At 36.6% G+C, this 20,121-nt stretch overlaps 2 protein-coding genes across 2 annotated transcripts; one reads left to right on the forward strand and one right to left on the reverse strand.

Annotated features, from left to right (window-relative positions):
- Positions 1–3,388: 3,388 nt before the first annotated feature.
- LOC9330128 (deSI-like protein At4g17486) lies at positions 3,389–6,229 on the forward strand. The gene is made up of 5 exons (XM_021013295.1): positions 3,389–3,647; positions 4,769–4,829; positions 4,960–5,217; positions 5,336–5,623; positions 5,696–6,229. The coding sequence occupies exons 2-5, from the start codon at positions 4,793–4,795 to the stop codon at positions 5,950–5,952; spliced, it is 840 nt and encodes a 279-aa protein (XP_020868954.1). The 5' UTR covers positions 3,389–3,647; positions 4,769–4,792; the 3' UTR covers positions 5,953–6,229.
- Positions 6,230–6,247: 18 nt separating this feature from the next.
- On the reverse strand, positions 6,248–7,270 carry LOC9327444 (peroxisomal membrane protein 11A). Its single transcript, XM_021013296.1, has one exon. The coding sequence runs from the start codon at positions 7,069–7,071 to the stop codon at positions 6,325–6,327; it is 747 nt and encodes a 248-aa protein (XP_020868955.1). The 5' UTR covers positions 7,072–7,270; the 3' UTR covers positions 6,248–6,324.
- Positions 7,271–20,121: the final 12,851 nt, after the last annotated feature.

The raw sequence follows: 20,121 nt of genomic DNA on the forward strand, positions 1-20,121 counted from the left end.
TCTCGACTTCTTTTGGATTTTTCAAGTCTACACACTGACATCATTGCCAACCGTCTTATTAACATAGTCAACGGATCCGATCAACATGAATTTTCACGGCCAATAATATATTCTCGAATTAAAATCTCCACATTCGATGAATTCCTTGAATCACGCCATTAAGGTTCCAATGCCTCTCTTTTGTCTACTCTTACATAATTGAAATATTTCCTACTTCATGATTTTGTTTCTTTGAGTTTTCAGAACTATTAAGTTTTATCTATTTGTTTTACTGATTTTATTATTTGAGTTTTGAAGGAGAATTTAGCGTACGTAGTTCATTGCATAGAAAAATGGTTGATACTAACATGTCTCGAAAACTAGTTTTATTCTCGGTAAACTCAGGATATTGGACGATTATGATGAAAGAGGAAAAAAATTAAAAATCGATAGACTAACTTTTTCCAGGAATGTTTCTTCTATTCATGAATTCGAATTGATCAAATTCCACATTCAATCTTACATAAACGTTATATAGTCGGTCTAACCATATAAATTTATTTCGAAATCAAAATTTTGCAAACATTATCTAGTCAAAAATATTCTGAATTTCACGTTGAATCTCCTAAACTGTACCATAATCGTCTTTTTGAAAGAATCCATCTAGAGGTCAAGTTTCTCAATGATATCTAGTTAAAAAGGTTTTAATAACTTGCAGTCTAATTTTATTATTTATAAGACTTTTAGGGTTGATTCTGAGAATGGGGTTACCGTTAGGATTTCAAATGTTTTCTTTTGAACTTGAGGTGGTGGTAGACTCTCTTCTCGGTAAATAAAGGCTCCAGAATATTTTTGTGTGTGAATTAAAGTTGATAGAGCATTGAAATAAGCCCAAAATAAACTAGCAATTTATGATGGATCTTCTATTTACAAGATGGAACTGTGGATCATCTATAATTTAAAGGATCGAGACATCTTAGCTCTCCACACAAAACTTAATAGTTTGATTTCAGGCTCTGCTTAAGGCATGTGTTCAAGGTGCAAAAGCAAAAACACTGGGACTTTTTTTTTCTTAAATTTATTTTAGATAAAAAAGGAACTTAAATTTTTATAGAAAATGATCCATATTTTTAATTTCTATCTAAAATTTGATTATTTTTTATATTTGGGTACAATGTCTGATATAATTTTGAGGCGGACTTGTTTAATTTGGATGATGGAGTTCTCCACAGTGAATTGATCATATAAATTTAGAATCTTTTCAGATCCGGGCAGATCTACCGGTGGTCGCCTCGACATGCAACAAAACCCACAAATCTGATAAAGTCTTCCGCCGAGACCATATGAGCCATCACGAGCAGTTGAGCCGTGAAAACTTCCACTACGATACTTTCGGCGTCCTCGACTAAGGTGAACTATCAGGAAACTTCTCTAGACCACCGTGATGTTTGCCACATAAGCAACACTATGCATATAATCTACGCCAATCACTGCCGATGAAGAAAGCCAGCAGCTCACCATTGTTTCACTCAGAGCCGGCCCTGACCTAAAGCAAGTAAAGCCCTTGCTTTAGGCATCAAAAAATATATCTATTATTAAAGGGCATCAATTTTTGTAAATGTACCTTAGCCCAGTGGTTAATTCCGTTCGGTAAGCTTGTGAGGTCACAGGTTTGATTCTCTAACATGAAATTTTGCGATTTTTTTTTAAATGGGCTTAATTTTTATTTTTTTGCTTTAGGCATTAAAATCTATTGGGCCGGCCTTTCACTGAACAAACTCACACTTGTAATGCAATGAAAATCTAAAAACAATAAAAAAAAATGAAAAATATATATACCTTTTTTAGGAGAGAAAAAAATGAGAAAAGAGAAACGATTGTCCTTCCAAAAGTCGAATTAAAAATTATTATTTACCAAAGTAAAAGAATTGCGTAACAGATTTTTTCATGATTCCTTTAAATAAGGTAGGATCGGATCAAAATTTATTATTCAAAAACTTCAGAACTCGAAATATCCAAAAAATAATGGTTCTAGGCCGGTTCTCCAATCAACTATTTGAACCAACATTAAAATTTTAAAATACCCGAATGATATTTCTATGCTTAGTACCGAAATCTCAAAACCCGAAATATTCAGATCCATACCCGAGTCGAGTACCTATATGCCCAGATCAATAGGGCACTAGTAGGCCTGGGCGTTTCGGTATTCGGTTCAGTTCTAGAACCGAACCATTCGGTTCCTAGTATTTTGGTTCTGAGATTTAGGAACCATATTGGAACCAAATCAAAATCGGTTCGGTTCCTATTTGGTTCGGTTCGGTTCGGATAATAAATTTTGGAACCGAGTACGAACCAAATTGTTTTGGGTATTTTTGGAACCGAAAATAATAATAGAATCATAATGCAAAATTCAAATGCAATTATGTAAGTATGCAATACAACATCACATATTAGCAGTGTTCAAGAAAGCGCTAGGCGCTAAGCGGACGGTGACCCAGTGCCTAGCGCCTAGAACGCCTAATCGGGGCCTAGGCGATTTTTTAGACGATTTAGACGTTTATAACATAAAACATTATAAATATGATATTATATATAAAAGTTATATAAAATATCTATAAAACTAAAAATTATGAAATTATAAACAAAAACTAGATAAAACATTTATTTATATTTTTATTAAATAATATAAGTATATTTATAACTACATATATAAATAAAACTCTAATTGAATTAAAAAAATATATTAAACAAGATGTATGTAATTTTAGGCGGTCAAGACGGTTATCTAGGCGTCGCATGAGAGCTTAGCGCCTAGTCGGGCCTAGGCGACCGCCTAGACCGCTTTTAGAACACTGCATATTAGTCATTATACCATTACAAATCCAAAAAATAGTTGAAACTTGGAAATTATTAGGTCAAAATTTTAAAGATACCACAAAACACAAGAGAGAGTTTTTGTCTGCTTTGTCTTTGAGAAAGAGAGAACAAAGTAGGATTTTTAGGTATGAGCGCAGAGAGGAATATATAAGAGGTTAAGAGAGACTCTGAGTTAGGTTTATGGGTTTATGGTGGGCTATTGGGCTTGTGTAGTTAAATTTAGGATTTGATGGGTTTGAAACTTTGGGTTATATAAATATAGGTTAATAGACTATATTTTTCAGATATCCGGATACCCGAATGGATATCGGTTCTTACCCGAACCGAACCGATACCTATGAATATTTGATTCAAGATCCAATTAATATTTTCACTAGAACCGGAACCGAACCGAACTCATCAATTTCAGTTCAGTTCTATGTGGATCCATATTTTTGCCCAGACCTAGGCACTAGTGATACTGTGATACAAAACTGATTTAAAGCGTTTTGTAGCGAAACAAAATTTTAACCCTCCAAAAGCCTTTTTTGGTACTGTTACCAGTAAGAGACGATAAAATACAAACAAAAACAAAACATGCAACCAAAAAAAAAAGAAAGAGACAAAGACACAACGGGAGAGAGAAAAGAGCGAACAAATTCCTTCTTTTTTCACTTTCTCTCTCTCTCCCACTCTCTCATCTTCTTCTAATGATTTTCAACTTATTACAAAAAAAAAAAAAATCTTCCAAGTTTCAGTCTCAGGTGGTTCACAGTTATTGCTACGCGTAATGATGAATCTATCTCAATTTCGTAAGTTACATTCCCACAAAACTCTTCTCTGCTGAAAATTGAATTTGGTGTATTCAATTCTTACATTATCTTATTTAAGTGAAGACTCCTCTCTGAATTACACAAATTTAGGGTTTTTTTGTTTTGTGTCGGAATTGTCGGTTAGGTTTTGTCGGAGAAATTGGAAAAAACAAGATCTTTGAACAAGGGTTTGGTTATTTTCTAGTCTATATTGCTTTCCTTAAGCTAATTTTGGCAGATCTGGAACATAAACCCTAGAACAAGACCATATCAATGTCTCCTAACTCTTAGGGGTTTTAGTGTCTGTAGTACCTTAAATGTGTTTATAAATTGACTGTGTTAAATGGGTCACATTTGATTTTGCAATAAAAGTTCACAATTCTTCCAATTTCAGTAATGTAAGCTCCACTTTTCAAGATTTAGCACTTTGGGGAACTAATTAGGTTTGTTGGTTTATTAGATCTTAGAAACACTATTCATCTTAATGTGGAATCATTTTGCTTTTTTGGTCAGACTCAATTAGTTGGAATGAGTTGTTGAACCATTGACTTGTCTCCTAAGCTCTTACTTAATCTATCTGTATCATCTTCTCCTGTCTATGTCTCATTATTTAATACATAACTCAACTACATTGGTCTTCATGATTGCATCTGACATGGTAGCAACTCTTTGTGAACAAGACTTGATTTTATAACACTAAAGCATGACCACACTTTTTCCTTTTGATCTCTGTATATTTGAGGAAGTAACTTTAATTTGATTTGGTTTAACAATGATTTAACAACTTTTTTCTAGGATCACAAAACAGATGTTGAGATGACTTGGTCTTGTTTATATTAAGATGAAAAAAATGAGACCAATTTTTGCTTATTTTAAGATTCATGCTTTATAATATTTATGCTTTTGTATATAACTGATTGAAGCCGGCCAATAGAGATTGGTGCTGACTTTTTTAATTGAGCTGTTGTTGTATTTCAGCCAACTAGCATAAGAAGATAAAATAAAATAGGAAATTATTTTCATTTCAGTCTCTTAAGTTTTATGAAAACATAATGTGGCACAGAGGTCTTTGCTTTTGCACCTTTCAGAATCTTTTATTGATTGATGATGTTTACATACAGGATAACCTCTACTGAGGCATCCAAATGTTGAACGGAAAAGAAGAGCCTAAGCAGAAGAAAGGTAAGATTTTTGATTTGAAATTTGTTTGATTAATGTGATAATAAGAGATCGAAATGTGTTTTCTACTTTTCTTATGTGATTTGGTTCTTTATGGGGAGTCTAAGATTTTAAGAATTTTCTGAATGGGCAGGTTGGTCAGAGTCGCTGCTAGAATTTCGGTCAGGGTTTGGGGAAAAGATGAAAGTTGTGTCGAAGAAACGTTGGAAATCTCTTGGACCTCTACATTTGAAAAGCAAATCAGTTGCACGGTTTTGCTTCTTTTCGAAATTGAAGTCAAACAACCATGGTCCAGGCCGTGCACCAGTCTATCTCAATGTTTATGATTTGACTCCTATTAACGGATATATCTATTGGGCAGGCCTTGGTATATTTCACTCTGGCGTAGAAGGTAAGCTTTAGGCGCTTGTGTTTTCTTGTTGATATGGTCTAAATATTCGAAAGATTTGCGTCTGTGGTGTACTCATAGTTTGGTAGCTAACTCTGAACATTTGGTGTTGAATTAACAGTTCATGGAGTAGAATATGCTTTTGGTGCCCATGATTATGCAACCAGTGGTGTTTTTGAGGTGGAACCAAGACAATGCCCGGGTTTCAAGTTCAAGAAATCAATATTTATTGGAACCACAAATTTAAACCCAACACAAGTGAGAGAGTTTATGGAGGACATGGCGTGCAGTTACTATGGGAATATGTATCACTTGATTGTAAAGAACTGCAACCATTTCTGCCAGGACGTTTGCTACAAGCTTACCGGGAAAAAGATCCCAAAATGGGTGAATCGGCTTGCACAAATAGGTAACAGATGTTTGCTGCATTTGAGAATTGTTGAAGAAGTCTTGTTTAAAGACTAATTTACTTTTTCTGCAGGTTCTGTGTGCAGCTGCATACTTCCCGAGTCCCTCAAGATAACAGCGGTTTGCCATGATCCAGACGGACAAATTCCAGAGGAAGAAAACGAAAAGAGAAGTCTTAGAAGCTCATTCAGCTGTTTATCCTCCATCTCCATGAGACAAAAACAGCTTTCGACATCATCATTGTTCCTACAATCACCTCTCAGAGGCTGCTTACCTCCATGGCAACTGAAACGCTCAAAATCTAACAGCGGTTCCTTGAAAGAAAGGTAGACATATTCCAACCTAAACAATCGTTGTTTCTCATTCCTTTTCTTAGCACCACCACGCCCCGATTTATCTTTCTTCTATCTTTGTAAGAGGAGTTCGAAAACAGATTTCCCGGGCCATCATCAGTTTCTCTGCTTTCTTATTTCATTTTAACAGGCTTTCATAAGCCATTCTTCTTCTTCTCTCTGTTTGTATTGCTTCCAAATTTGGATCTTTTCTCATTTAAAATCTTGTATTGCATCAACTCTGTTTATATCTAAATTAGCTCTCTTAGTTCAAACCCCATTGTTCGTTGAAATTGATCGAAAAAATGAAACCTTTATTCGATAAGCAATACTATAATTGATCGAAAACGAACAATAAACATCATCATGATCAACAAGAGATCCAGTTCTTATGAGTACTAACAATAGCCGAAAACAAACCTGCAGAAGAAATCACATTCGGAGCCGATAACACTCCCTTACCATCCCGAATATCCGCAACCGTCATCAATCCATCAGCCAAATCCTGCAAAATCGATAAAACCTTCAATGTCTTCTTCTCCTTAATCATCTTCATCTTCTCATCATCTCCATCACAAGCTAACCCTCTCGAAACCGAGATCTCAATCGTCGAAGCAACACACCTCTCTTCATCATTCAATTTCCTCAAATCCCTAACCTTCAACGAAACACTACCAACATAACCAACCAATTCAGCCCAAGCACTGATCTTCTGAAGCCATTTCGAATGTTTCGCATCGATCAATCCTGATTTCGTTAACCAAATGAATTGTTCGACGAAATAGTATAATCCTTCACCACCGTACGCGATTAAGAGTAATACGAGCTCGTGATTCGAATCCCATCGTGATGATCTTAAAGCGTTGATGTCTTGTACGAATTTTCCGAGACGGAAGGCTTTGCGACTGACTCCGACGCTTGATTCGAAGCTTTTGAGACGGGGGATTATGGATCTGGATTCTGGGATTAGAGATGATGCGAGGATGATTTTGGTTGCGTAACGAGAGATCTTTAGGAGTTTGTCTACTCCATCTCTTTTGGCGAGGTATGTTTCGAGATGGTTTAGGAAATCTCTGTCTTTGGGTTTGGTGATTTTCTCTGGAGCTTTCGCAGCCATTGGAGGAGATGGAGCTTTTTCAATTTTTGTTCTTCAAGGCACATGAAGAAGATGAAGAAGAAGAAGAAGAGGAATTAAAGATAACCGGAATCGAGTTTGATTATTGGTTTGCGTGCCAGCACCGAATTGTCCGGTTTAACTAAGGGTTTGACTGATTTAAACGCAGCGGTTGCGGTTGTGACGGTGGGAGTTTGCAGAAGCGCACGGTTACGGTTTTAAGCGTTATTTAGCATTTTGACCGACTGGTTAGCGGTTAAAAACGGGTGTATTTGCGAAAGATTTACGACTGGTTGATTAATAGGTACAATAGCGGTTAAACCAAAATAAACGTAATATATAATTGTGAAAACTAAAAAAACACCAAAAACTATATTTATGAAAAGTATAAAATTTTAAACATGAGTAATAACTAAAAAACATAAATAACTACTAAATAATTATTCAAATATTAAACAAATAAATTTTATAGTAAAACACAAATAGTTATTAATATTGGAAAATTAAAGTTAGATAATGATTATTTTTTATAATTAAATATATATATATATATATATATATATATTATGAATTGGTAATATATAATTAATTTGTTGATTTTTTTTAGTTTCTTTCTTTTTTTAAACTAACCGCAACCGCTCACAACCGTAACACTTACATGAATGAGCTTTGAAATCCAACGATTTCAAGGTGTAAAGCGGTATAGAACAGTTTCTACGATTGGTACTAACCGCTAATAACCGCTAACAACCGCTACACGGATTCTAGCGGAAGAACCAATCAAACCCTAATACGGCCGTGGGCAATGTATAAAAGGTTTTTTTTTTTTTCTGTTGAAGGTTGCAAAAAAGAAGAAGCAAAAACATAGTGTGACAGTGTCAAAATGGGTCGAGAACGATCCATGACACCCCTAATGGTTTTAATATACTGAAATTTAACCATACACTTATCATTTTTCATCTAATATATGTTAAAACTAAAAAGAAAACAACATTTCCGTGTTGAAGAGATTTACCATTATTGGTTTTATTTCTCTGAAAAAGTTCCGACTTTATTGATCTAGGTAAGAAAAAGGTCAATACATTGGCTGCATAGGGACCTTATTATTATATCTTCCTTTGATCTACGAGGGTCGAGTCAAAAATAAAGGAAACTATCCTAGGTGCAAAGAAAACGAGGCTGGTTATATAATATGACAAAGTTACAAAAAAAAAAAAAAAATAGCAAAAATTGTAAACTAATGACTAATGAGACCCCCTCCACAAGGTAGAGTCTCTGCGCTAAGAGATGTAATTTAGGGCTTGACTGGTTTAAACGCAGTGGTTGCGGTTGCGGTTGTGGGAGTTTGCGGAAGCGGGCGGTTGCTGTTTCAAGCGTTATTTAGCGTTTTTATCGACTGGTTTAGCGGTTAAAAACGGGTGCATTTGCGGGAGATTTACGACTGGTTGATCAGCGGTTACGATAGCGGTTAGACCAAAAATTACCAAAATAAATTTAATATATAATTATGAAAAATATAAAAACACCAAAAACTATAATTATGAAAAAGTATAAAATTTTTAAACATGATTAATGATTAAAAACCATGAATAATTACTAAAAATTATTCAAATAAATTTTTATTGAAATTTTTTATTATTATTAGAAAATTAAAGTTAGATCATTATTGTTTTTTTTAGAATTAACTTGAATATATATAAGACATGATAATATTTATTTTAATTTGTTCATTTTTCTTTTTTAGTTTCTTTCCTTTTTTAGACCAACCGCAACCGCAAACGCTTGCGAGAAGGAGCTTTTGAAATCCAGCGGTTTGAAACGGTATAGAACGGTTTCTACGATTGGTACCGACCGCTAACAACTGCAACCGACCGCTAACAACCGCTAGGCGGGTGCTAGCGGGAGAACCAATCAAGCCCTTAAATGGAGGGTGCTGAGTTGTTATATCAACCTGCAAAACACTAAAATTAAAATGGAAACAAGAAAAATAGGAACTTGATGCTCTGTTTAAGTTCCCTTTTGCCACTGATATTTTCTCCATCGCTTGGTCAAGTATGGCAGTGATCAAAGGTCAATTAAACCTCAATTCGTACACTACCATGACCAAATGATATATCGATGTAACATTTAGAGATCGAACCCATAAATACCAAAAGTTACACTATGAATTTGTTAGAATCGAGGAAATCTAAGACAGAAATCTCAAAGATTCTATGAAAGCATAAATGAGATAATTAAACAAGGATCATATTAAGTGTTATTCTTGAACTCAAATCACTAAGATAAAGTTGATCCACTCTCGTACCATTAAGTATCTAAGCAATAATCCCTAAAAACTAATAACTCTCGTTTGATTTTAAGAATTCAAGCAAGCACTAAATGTTCAAGTTTGATTTGTTCACAAAATGACTTATCTTCAATTCTCGATGGCTAATTACACTTTCCTCACCTATGATCTTTTAAACAATAATTTAAGAATATTTTCGGTGTGCAGATGAATTAAACCTAAGATCATAATCTAGATTATCAGTCTAGATTAGGCATTGAGAACAGTCATAGATGAAGAACCAATAGATAAAATTTCAAATCTAGCAACCTAACATCAAAAAATCATGAAATCCCCTTGGAAACCTAATACCCAATGAAGAAACTACTCAAACATATGAGCAAAATAAGAAATCATAATAAATAAATAAGAGCTATGGTTTAGATATCTTTTCCAAAATACCAATAAGGTTCAGATCCTCTCCCAAAAGCTCTCATTAGGTAAAAGACGGTACATAACTGAATAGAATAGACCACCAGGATTTTATAATAAATGAAATAGGTCTTGATCAGTTTAGGATCGTTTTGGAAACTATAAAATCTCGTTTGAAGGTGGACCGATCGGTCCCAAGTATATATGGTCATATCGGTCTCAGATTATCTCGATCAGTTTCTGCATCAGCTTTATCTACTCGGCAGCTTGACATGTCTTAAGTAGATTGGCCATAACGTCTTATTTCACTGTTATCTAAGATCGTCACCTAGCTTATATCAAAATATGAGGAATATGTAACGGTGTAAAATCTTCCATGATGCACAACTCCAAATGCGTGTTTTGCATCCCAAAATTAATGTTTTGTTTTTTCTACGTATCAATCAAAACATGTTAAAACTCAAGAAAAGATTAAAAAAATTTACAAACACATTTTAGCTCAACCAAAGACTCAAAACAAAGATAAAAATATGGTTAAAAGCCGAGACTAGCCATTTCCGACGAACATTTCCGAAGAAATGTTTGGTCGGAAAGTTTCCGACAGGTTTCCCACAAGATTCCAAAAAACAATTTTTTAATGTAAAAGAGAGAAATTTCCGACGACCATAGATTCGTTGGAATTTTGACTTTTTTTCGGAAAACATGGAAAAATTCCGACTATTTATTTTCGTCGGAAACTTATCAGAAAATTTGTCGTAAAAAGTGGGTGAACACGTGTTTATTCACTGCACATGTTCCGACGAATTTTGATATAACACGGATTTTACTGGTTTTAACCGTGATTTACGTGTTAGTTTTAGAGTCTTTTTGTTGTTTCCAGTGTCTTTTTGAGTCTTTTCAGGTTTTTATATGTTCGGGACGAAATTGGAGAAAATGAATCATTCTGGAGATAAACCGAGGATTTGGAGCTGAAGAAACGAATCCGGTTCGAACCAAGGCATGAGTGTCGACCGACACCCTTGGTGTCGCTCGACACCGTACGCGGCCCAGCAAGAAATCTCGACGGTTTGGAGTTTTAAAGCCCGCAGAATTTACCCAGAAGACTTCCCTATTTGCAATTTTAGTTCCTGCACGTTTTTGAGACCTTATTTATAGTTTTTAGGGTTTTTCTATTTCATTATCTTGTCTTTTGCTTCTGTAAGTCTCTGTGCTTGAACCCTTTGGAATATAATTGGAGAGAGCAACTTTTCAGAGATTCAATACCTTGTTAGAGAGAAGATTTATTCTAATCTCTTTTCTTCTTTTAATTTCTTATTCTACAATTTATTCAACATGTTTTCTGTTTCATTAATCATGTATGAGTAATCTTCCTGTTGGGTTTAGGGATTCTCATTAGGGATTTAGATGAACTAGTAAATCAATTATCTGTTAGGATTAATCCATAGAGTTCTTCATCTAGGTTGTTCTTAATGCTTGTTCTAGAGTAGCTAACTAGAACCTGATTTTAGGATAATAGGTATTTGATCCGAGAGGGCACCTGTTACTGGAACTACTTTAGATGAGCCTGGTTTATAAGTGTGTAATAAGAATCGGCCTATCTACTAAGGTGAACTTATCAAACCTGTATTTAATGCTACTCTAGATCTAGGAATTCATATCGAGAGGTGGAATTACTGATATTAGGCTTGTTAGTTATCGCATCGAGAGGTGGCATGGTTAGCTATTCATTAGTGATTTGATTTCAAGAACGGTTCATTAAATAATCCTAATCAACTTGCTAGATTTACTAATAGTTTATTTCTTGAGAATTTCCCTAAACCTGACGCTTAAATCCATTGATCTTTTCACCTGATAATATTGCTTGCTCGTGTTTTATTTTAATTTTAATTATTACGTTTAGCATAATTTCGAGACTTATAACTTATTGTGTGAATAAAAGAACTTTGTGGAATTCGACCCTTAAGTACTGCAATAGATCTCTTATTTGAGAGAGTAGGCTTTAGGAGTTAATTTGATTCATATCAAATTTGGCGCCGTTGCCGAAGTTCTTGGGAATCACCATTATGTTCTGTTTAGAAATTTTGTCTAAATTTTTATTTTCTTTCGATACTCACGCGTTCCTTTCTTTTCTTTTTCTTTTGTTTCAGGTGCATGCCTAATCGCATAACTCGGAGCAGCAAAGAGAAGAACCTCGTCAATTTGTCTACACTCGACTTAGGAAAGTTAGAACGCACCAACCGCAAAGCTCGCAAAACATCAACAATGGTTCGTGTAGAAATCAGAGCTAATGAAGAAGGAGTTTTGAGAGATGATGATGGACAAGCCTACAATGAGGATGGACAGAGATTGGACAATCACGGGATTGTCATACCTGAGGATCTGATCGTGGATGACCCTAATATCCACAATCCTGCCGTTCCATCAAACGCAGTAGTAGCTAACGTCAATGGTGTCGATCGACACAACCAAGGTTTCGCTCGACACCAACCTCCAGTAGACGTGCAGATCAGAGCTGGCCAGCAGGGCCGCCAACAACCGCCTGTCGCGGCGGAACGACCAATGACTCTTGGGGATTACAACAGGCCAGACCTGTTCTATGCTAATCGATCAGCGATCGTAAATCCCCAATTCCAGAGAAACGACTTCGAGTTGAAACCCGCATACTTTACTCTTGTGGGTCTACATCCTTTCCACGGCTTCTCTAAGGAACAACCTATGGACCATATTGAGAGATTTGAGGATTTGGTACTGAGCATCAAGGCTAATGGAGTTTCAAAAGACTACCTTATGCAAGCTCTTCCCATACTCACTTGCTGGGAGAGCCGCTTCTTGGCTAAAGCAGTTGAAGCCAGGATCTTTGACTAACTGGCAGAGCATCAAGATAACTTTTCTCAACAATTTCTATGATGATGGCAAGTCTGAGGAGCTGCGCAAAAAGTTGTCTACATTCACTCAGGGACTAGCAGAAGCATTCAAAGCTGCTTGGGTTCGATTCAAGGAGTATCAACGAGACTGCCCTCATCACGGTTTTAGCGAAGTTCAGCTTATCGGTACATTATTCAAAGGAATAGATTGGAGATACTAAATGGCTCTAGATTCTGCGAGCAATGGTAACTTCATGACCAGGTACCCCGCCGATGCTGTAGCTCTTATTGAGAATCTCGCCTGTAGCAACAGCACGAAGAACGCAGACTTCGAGAGGAAGAAGATTGCAGGCGCGATTACTGGTACTCAATTCGCAGAGGTTAATGCCAAGCTGGATTCAGTTCACAGCCTCCTCATGGAAAAGAAAGCTGTTCACTTTGCTGCAGAGGTTGAGACTATTGAGCCAGAGGAAAAATCTGAAGAAGGAGTGTTCTACATTGATGGCCAGGGATACAGGAAGTTCGGTCCTCCACAGGGTAACTTCAGTGGTCAGCGTTTCACAGGGAATCAGAAAAACTCCGGCTTCAATAACAGGTCAGCGTTTCAGAAGACATATCTGCAGACTAGTAGCTTCCAGAGGAGCTATGAGAACACGACATACCAGAATCCACCTGCGCCCACTCCCGAGAGTAAGATGGAGACTATGCTTGAGCAAATTTTGGAGGGGCAGACTAAGCTTACAGTTGAGTTCAATCGGAAGTTTGATGCCATCTACTCTGATTTGAATGGCAAGATTGACACTTTGAACACTCACATTAAGAAGCTCGATGTTCAAGTTGCTCAAACTGCCACCGCTGTTAAGCGACAAGATGATGTTCTTCCTGGTATGCCTGATGCAAATCCCAAGAGAACATGTAATGCGATTCTGGTCCATGATGGAGATGATGTTTGGGAAGAATTGGATACCGAAGACGAGCTCGAGCTCGCTGCTGCAGAGCCGGTGTCGACCGCCACTTGTTGGTGTCGCTCGACACCCGTCCGTTATCCTTGGAAGACGACGTTTGACGAAGAATCGTCGATCGATACAACCCCTCATAGCTCGACACAAACAATCAGTGTCGACCGACACCACCTGGGTGTCGATCGACACCATCAATCCTTCGAGGAAGTTTCGACGTTCGACGAAGAGTTGTCGACCGCTCTAGTATATCCAAGCTCGATACCAAACTTCAGTGTTGACCGACACTCACCTAGTATCGATCGACACTCCCTCATCAGAGACCTTTCTTCAACATCTGCCCAGAGGGATCGACTAGTCACGCTTTGGAGGAGTCGATCACTTCAGATAGTGTCGACCGACACTGACCTAGTGTCGATGGACACTGGGTCAGAACAGCTCCCTATGCTCTTGTCTTCCCACCTACCAAGCCTGTCTACATGCCTCCGGTCCCTTTTCCTAAGAAGCATCGCTCTAAGCAGGAGATTCAGGATGCTCGCTGCAAGGCCATCATGGAGAAGATCTTGACTTATATCCCTAAAGTCAATCCTGAGACATCTTCTCCCACACTTGATCGATATGTCAAGCGCTTGGTGAACAATGGTATTTGTGCTGAGGAAGCCGCTTTGCTCACCAAGGACATCAGTTTGATTATGCTGCATGAAGCTAAGAAGGAGAAAGTGGTTGTGTCTGAACACGTTAGCTCGATTATCCAGAGTCGTATGCCTGAAAAGCTACCTGATCCAGAAAGTTTTATCCTTGATTGCTCCATCTCTACAGGATGGTTCAAGAAATCGTTGTGTGATCTTGGCTCCAGCATCAATCTTATGCCATATTCAGTTGCTGTCCTCCTTGGTATGACTTCTTACAGGCCAACGCGGATAACTTTGCTTCTAGAGAAAGCCAAGCAAGGTTTGATAAGTGGTGGATTTATGAGGGCCCTGAGCTCCACCCGCATAAGCATTTCCATGTTAGAGCTGCTTAAAACTTTGTGGAATACTATTTCATTTCGGGGGTAACGACTTTAAAACTTGCGCGGATCGTTCTAAGCGTATCCCCGAAGGAATCTTGGAGGATGTTCCTGTAAAGATTGGTGACTGTCTTATACCTGCTGATTTCGTAGTGCTGGACTACGATGTTTAACCCAAGGATCCTCTTATCTTGGGTAGAGCTTTCTTAGCTACAGCTGGTGCGAAGATTGATGTCAAGAGGGGACAAATTTCGTTAGATGTGTGTGATGTGAAGTTGAATTTTGACATGAAGGGACCACGTACACCTCCGCTCCTCAGTGATAAGTCCTTCTCTGTTGAGTCTACAAGGGAATATGCGTAGGAATTGCAGTGTACTACGCCAAAGGAGCCCGACAATGCTCAGCTCGCCATTCAGCTTTCTGTAGACGGGACGGTGTTGACCGACACCACCTGTGTTGATCGACACCCTCGACGACCAGAGACACCACCTTCAGCCAACATTGCTCGTGGGACTGCACACATTGCCAAGAGTTCGAGAGCTGTTCCCGAGCCATACAGAGCCCCTCGCCCACGATTTCCACGCCTTGATCAGCAAAGGTATTTCTCATCTCCTCCTCATCCTTTACCTTCTTCAATTACTACTTCCATATCTTTGAAGAAGGATTTACAGGTAAACGAGCCAAGAGATTCTCGCGTGCTTGTTTCTTCTGTTGTTGATGCAGGACAAGGGACACAGGACGCTGCTGTTTCCACTACCTTCCTTGGACATGAGCACACCTCCACCACTTACACTCCACCATGGTTAGCAAGGCGTCGCGCTTCTGAGAAGTCTTCAAACACTTCTCCTGCTCCACCTCACTCCTGAATCCCGACATAGTCAAGCTAATGACTGAAAATAAGCGCTTAGTGGGAGGCAACCCACTGGTATGTTTTTCTTTTCTTTTATTTTACTTTATTTATTTTATTTTATTTTATTTTTCTTTCTTTTTCGCTAACTCCGGTTTGAATGCCACTGGGGACAGTGTCGTTTAAGTCTGGGGAAGGCAGTTACTAATTATGTTTTTCTTTCTTTTGAGTCTTATTTTTCTTTTTCTTTTGAGTCTTTTTATTGAGTCAAAATTTTGTTGGAAATTATGATCTTTTTCTCTAGATTATTGCCTGGTTAGTTTAATGCTGCAGATTCAAATCAATCCGACTAATGGAAAATCCAGAGAGTTAATCGATAGACCAAAGGACATCCACGTTTCCAACACAATCCGCTAAAGCTTGAGCAAAGTTCATGTTCTTCACCTCGTCAATACGGTTAGTATTTGTAGAACTTGACTCCTCGTTCATACCTGATAAATGAGACCAATGTGGAAAAAGAATGGTACTCCTCTCCCTTATTCTAAAAAAAAAAAAACAAAATAAAAAAGATTGAGATGATTTTCTTTTGGAGTAAAGAGATAGGAAAATTTCCCGTGATCTCATTATTTTACTTCAAGAGGAGTGATCACACGAAGGTTGGAAGCGAGGTTAGGAAAATTTCCGATGATACCATTATTCGCTTACACCTTTAAAGGTAAAAAAAAAAATGGTTTGGGAAAAAAAAAAAGAATAAGTTTGGGGGAGAGAAAGAGTACCTAAATATGTTGTAATGGTTGATTTGTCATGGTATAGTACGGGAATGAGTCTAGAAGGTTCTTGAGTACTAATTTTATTGATGAGATTTATGCGATGAGGGCTATAGGATATAGTTGTGGAATTTGGTTTGGAATTTGGAATGTTGAGAATGCTTGCGGAGAATTACATGGTGGTTAGGATTTGATGCGATCTGCTAGGCATTTGGATTTGGTTTGAATGATCAAGGTAATAGGCTAGAGAAATTGGGAGTTTTTATGTTTTCAAACTTCTTCCACGGGTTCGGTTTTTGTGTTTTGCTTGAGGGCAAGCAAAAGCTAAGTCTGGGGGAGTTGATATAACACGGATTTTACTAGTTTTAACCGTGATTTATGTGTTAGTTTTAGAGTCTTTTTGTTGTTTCCAGTGTCTTTCTGAGTCTTTTCAGGTTTTTACATGTTCGGGACGAAATTGGAGAAAAAGAATCATTCTGGAGATAAACCGAGGATTTGGAGCTGAAGAGACGAATCCGGTTCGAACCAAGGTATGAGTGTCGACCGACATCCTTGGTGTCGCTCGACACCGTACACGGCCCATCAAGAAATCTTGACGGTTTGGAGTTTTAAAGCCCGCAGAATTTACCCAGAAGACTTCCCTATTTGCAATTTTAGTCCCTGCACGTTTTTGAGACCTTCTTTATAGTTTTTAGGGTTTTTCTATTTCATTATCTTGTCTTTTGCTTCTGTAAGTCTCTGTGCTTGAACCCTTTGGAATATAATTGGAGAGAGCAACTTTTCAGAGATTCAATACCTTGTTAGAGAGAAGATTTATTCTAAACTCTTTTCTTCTTTTAATTTCTTATTCTACAATTTATTCAACATGTTTTCTGTTTCATTCATCATGTCTAAGTAATCTTCCTGTTAGGTTTAGGGATTCTCATTAGGGATTTAGATGAACTAGTAAATTAATTATCTGTTAAGATTAATCCATAGAGTTCTTCATCTAGGTTGTTCTTAATGCTTGTTCTAGAGTAGCTAACTAGAACCTGATATTAAGATAATAGGTATTTGATCCGAGAGGGCACCTGTTACTGGAACTACTTTAGATGAGCCTGGTTTATAGGTGTGTAATAAGAATCGGCCTATCTACTAAGGTGAACTTATCAAACCTGTATTTAATGCTAGTCTAGATCTATGAATTCGCATTGAGAGGTGGAATTACTGATATTAGGCTTGTTAGTTATTGCATCGAGAGGTGGTTAGCTATTCATTAGTGATTTGAGTTCAAGAACGGTTCATTAAATAATCCTAATCAACTTGCTAGATTTACTAATAGTTTATTTCCTGAGAATTTCCCTAAACCTGACGCTTTAATCCATTGATCTTTTCACCTGATAATATTGCTTGCTCGTGTTTTATTTTAATTTTAATTATTCTGTTTAGCATAATTTTGAGACTTATTACTTATTGTGTGAACAAAAGAACTTTGTAGAATTCGACCCTTAAGTACTGCAATAGATCTCTTACTTGAGAGAGTAGGCTTTAGGAGTTAATTTGACTCATATCAAATTTCCGATGATTTGGTCAGAAATATTACTCAGAAAATTTGTCGGAAATTATGAGTTTCAACCTTTTATATTTCCGATGAAATTTAAGTCTGAAAAGTTTTGTTAGTCGGAATTTTGTCGGAAAGTTTAGTCGGAATTTCGTCGAAAGTGGTTACCTTTAATATTTCTGACGAATTTCCAACTACAAGTTATTCGGAAATGTTTTATATATATACTAGACGAATTTCCGAAGGAAACGAAAGAATCATAAACATAAGAAAATCTTGTAAAGAAAAAATGTATTCTCATAATATTTACAAAGTTAGAGAGTAGATTGATTGCTCGAGTAATTACCTGATATATCTAACCGTTAGGTAGTATATTCGAGGTCGATCCACAAGGACCAAAGATACTTTAAGAATTTCCGAGACTCGTTCTTAGCTAAAACTAAAGAGGTTGTTTGTTTGGTTTTCGTAATTGAAAATAAAAATGCAAATAAAATAGACGATTAAACTTATGAATTTAAAGACATTGGACATTAGGGTATTTTAAAGATTAATAAACAATGGAAACATGAAACAAGGAATTCAACAATTAAGTACCGTTCTTGAACATGAACACGTTTCTATACTAAATCTCTTTCAAGACATTAGCCACTAAATTTGATAACTCGACTACTAAACTTTCGCTTGTAATTTCCTAGTCAAATTCGCATTACCAAACAAGTTCATTATGTTCACAATGCGTCCTTACGTCAACTTTCATTGGCTAGAATTACATTGCTCAATTCACATTGGTTCAGGCATTCTATCGAACACTTTTGATGCATAGTAAAACCTAGAATCTACAACAGGGTGATCAATCCTATTCTATCCTTAAGAGCATGTGAATCAAAGAACCTAAGGAATAAGAACTCCAAAAAACAATCAACCCCTCAATCTATTTAATCTCCTACTTAGAACCCTAAAACCCAATAAAGAGACTACTCACACATATTGAAAAGAATAACACAAAAAGATGTAGAAGAAAACATGATTGAATTGATAAATAAAGAACAAGGGTTTAGAAATCTTCTCCAAAGTGTCAAAGAGGATGAATCCCTAGAATCCCCAAAAAGCTTACAAAGAGAAGTCTCCAAAGTTGCAGAGAAAAGAACGTGAAAAGAAAATTAGGTCTCTGGGGTTTTTATACCCAAACACAAAAAAGGAAGACAAAACCCGGTTAAGAAAAACCGTCTCGGTACTTCTAAACGAAACTGCATCTCCAAAAGTGTGTTTATAACCCAAAATAGCTCGTTTTCCTCCAAAGCAACCTAAAACCTGTAGAGACTCGATAAAAGACTAAAAGACTCTAAAAACACACTTTGAATCTATAAAACATATGATGTAGGAAAGAAAACAAATACTCAAAACCGATAAAAACACAACATATCATGGATGTATAATCGATTAGATGATGAGAACGGAGCTGTGAGGCAGGAATACAAGGAATGATTAGTAGAGTTCATGCAGTCTGCATCTAATCACGAAATGACGCATATTGAAGGTATTATGGCATGTCCCTGTGTCAAATGTTGTAATGATCATTTTCTTGGAATCATTTATCATGGGGAGGTTTTACACGTCAAGTTTCTGGTCAAATTTTGTATTTTGACCAGTGAATTCCGACAAACTACCTTTAGTCGGAAATTTGTCAGAAATAGTCGTTTCCGATGAATTTCCGACTATTTTTGGGCGGATATTGGTATGTTTTCGAGTAGTGTATTAGAAATACCCATCAACTTAGAACCAAGCACAATAGTCGTAAGAAAATTTATGAAGAACTTAAGCCCATTGCTCATCCACAAAATTCTATACAAAGTGTCATATTTTCTCTTTAATCGAATGTAGGGTTTAGGATTGATGTATTTTATTTGGGTGAATAGATAAACAATAGTATAACGGTTCTATAGCGTCCGTTAGTTTAGAAAAAATAAAAATTCTTGGTTTATTTAGAAAATTGCATGCTCTTAAGGTTTCATTTTAAAAAAAATATAAAGAACTACTTTTAACTTAGAAAAATTTACATAGTGATTTTCACCGGTTTTTCTATTTTCATTTATTTTGAAAAGAATCATTGATATATCGTGGCTGGTGCGCATGTTTGACCCGTGCGAGTTTGCATTTAAAAGTAAAATTTGTATATATAGAATGAAATCTATAGAGGTACAAAATCTTTTCTATAATAATACAAAATTTGTATTTTTCCTAAATACTATATATTGTAAGATAAGCATTACAAAATTTATACTTTCTATTGACCGAGAATTATGATAAATTTGTGGAGTCAGATTTTCTTAATAAAGGTATTTATGGTATTAGTTAAAAGATAAATATAT

The sequence above is a fragment of the Arabidopsis lyrata genome (assembly GCF_000004255.2).
Source record: "Arabidopsis lyrata subsp. lyrata unplaced genomic scaffold ARALYscaffold_1, whole genome shotgun sequence".
NCBI classification, from domain to species: domain Eukaryota; kingdom Viridiplantae; phylum Streptophyta; class Magnoliopsida; order Brassicales; family Brassicaceae; genus Arabidopsis; species Arabidopsis lyrata.

What these genes read in the sequence shown, in the direction of transcription:
- LOC9330128 (XM_021013295.1), top strand. Translation starts at nt 4,793, where the DNA reads ATGTTGAACGGAAAAGAAGAGCCTAAGCAGAAGAAAG. An exon ending in ATTTCACTCTGGCGTAGAAG is followed by an intron (nt 5,218 to 5,335) that starts GTAAGCTTTAGG and finishes TTGAATTAACAG; the next exon opens with TTCATGGAGTAGAATATGCT. An exon ending in GAATCGGCTTGCACAAATAG is followed by an intron (nt 5,624 to 5,695) that starts GTAACAGATGTT and finishes CTTTTTCTGCAG; the next exon opens with GTTCTGTGTGCAGCTGCATA.
- LOC9327444 (XM_021013296.1), bottom strand. Translation starts at nt 7,071, where the DNA reads ATGGCTGCGAAAGCTCCAGAGAAAATCACCAAACCCAAAGACAGAGAT.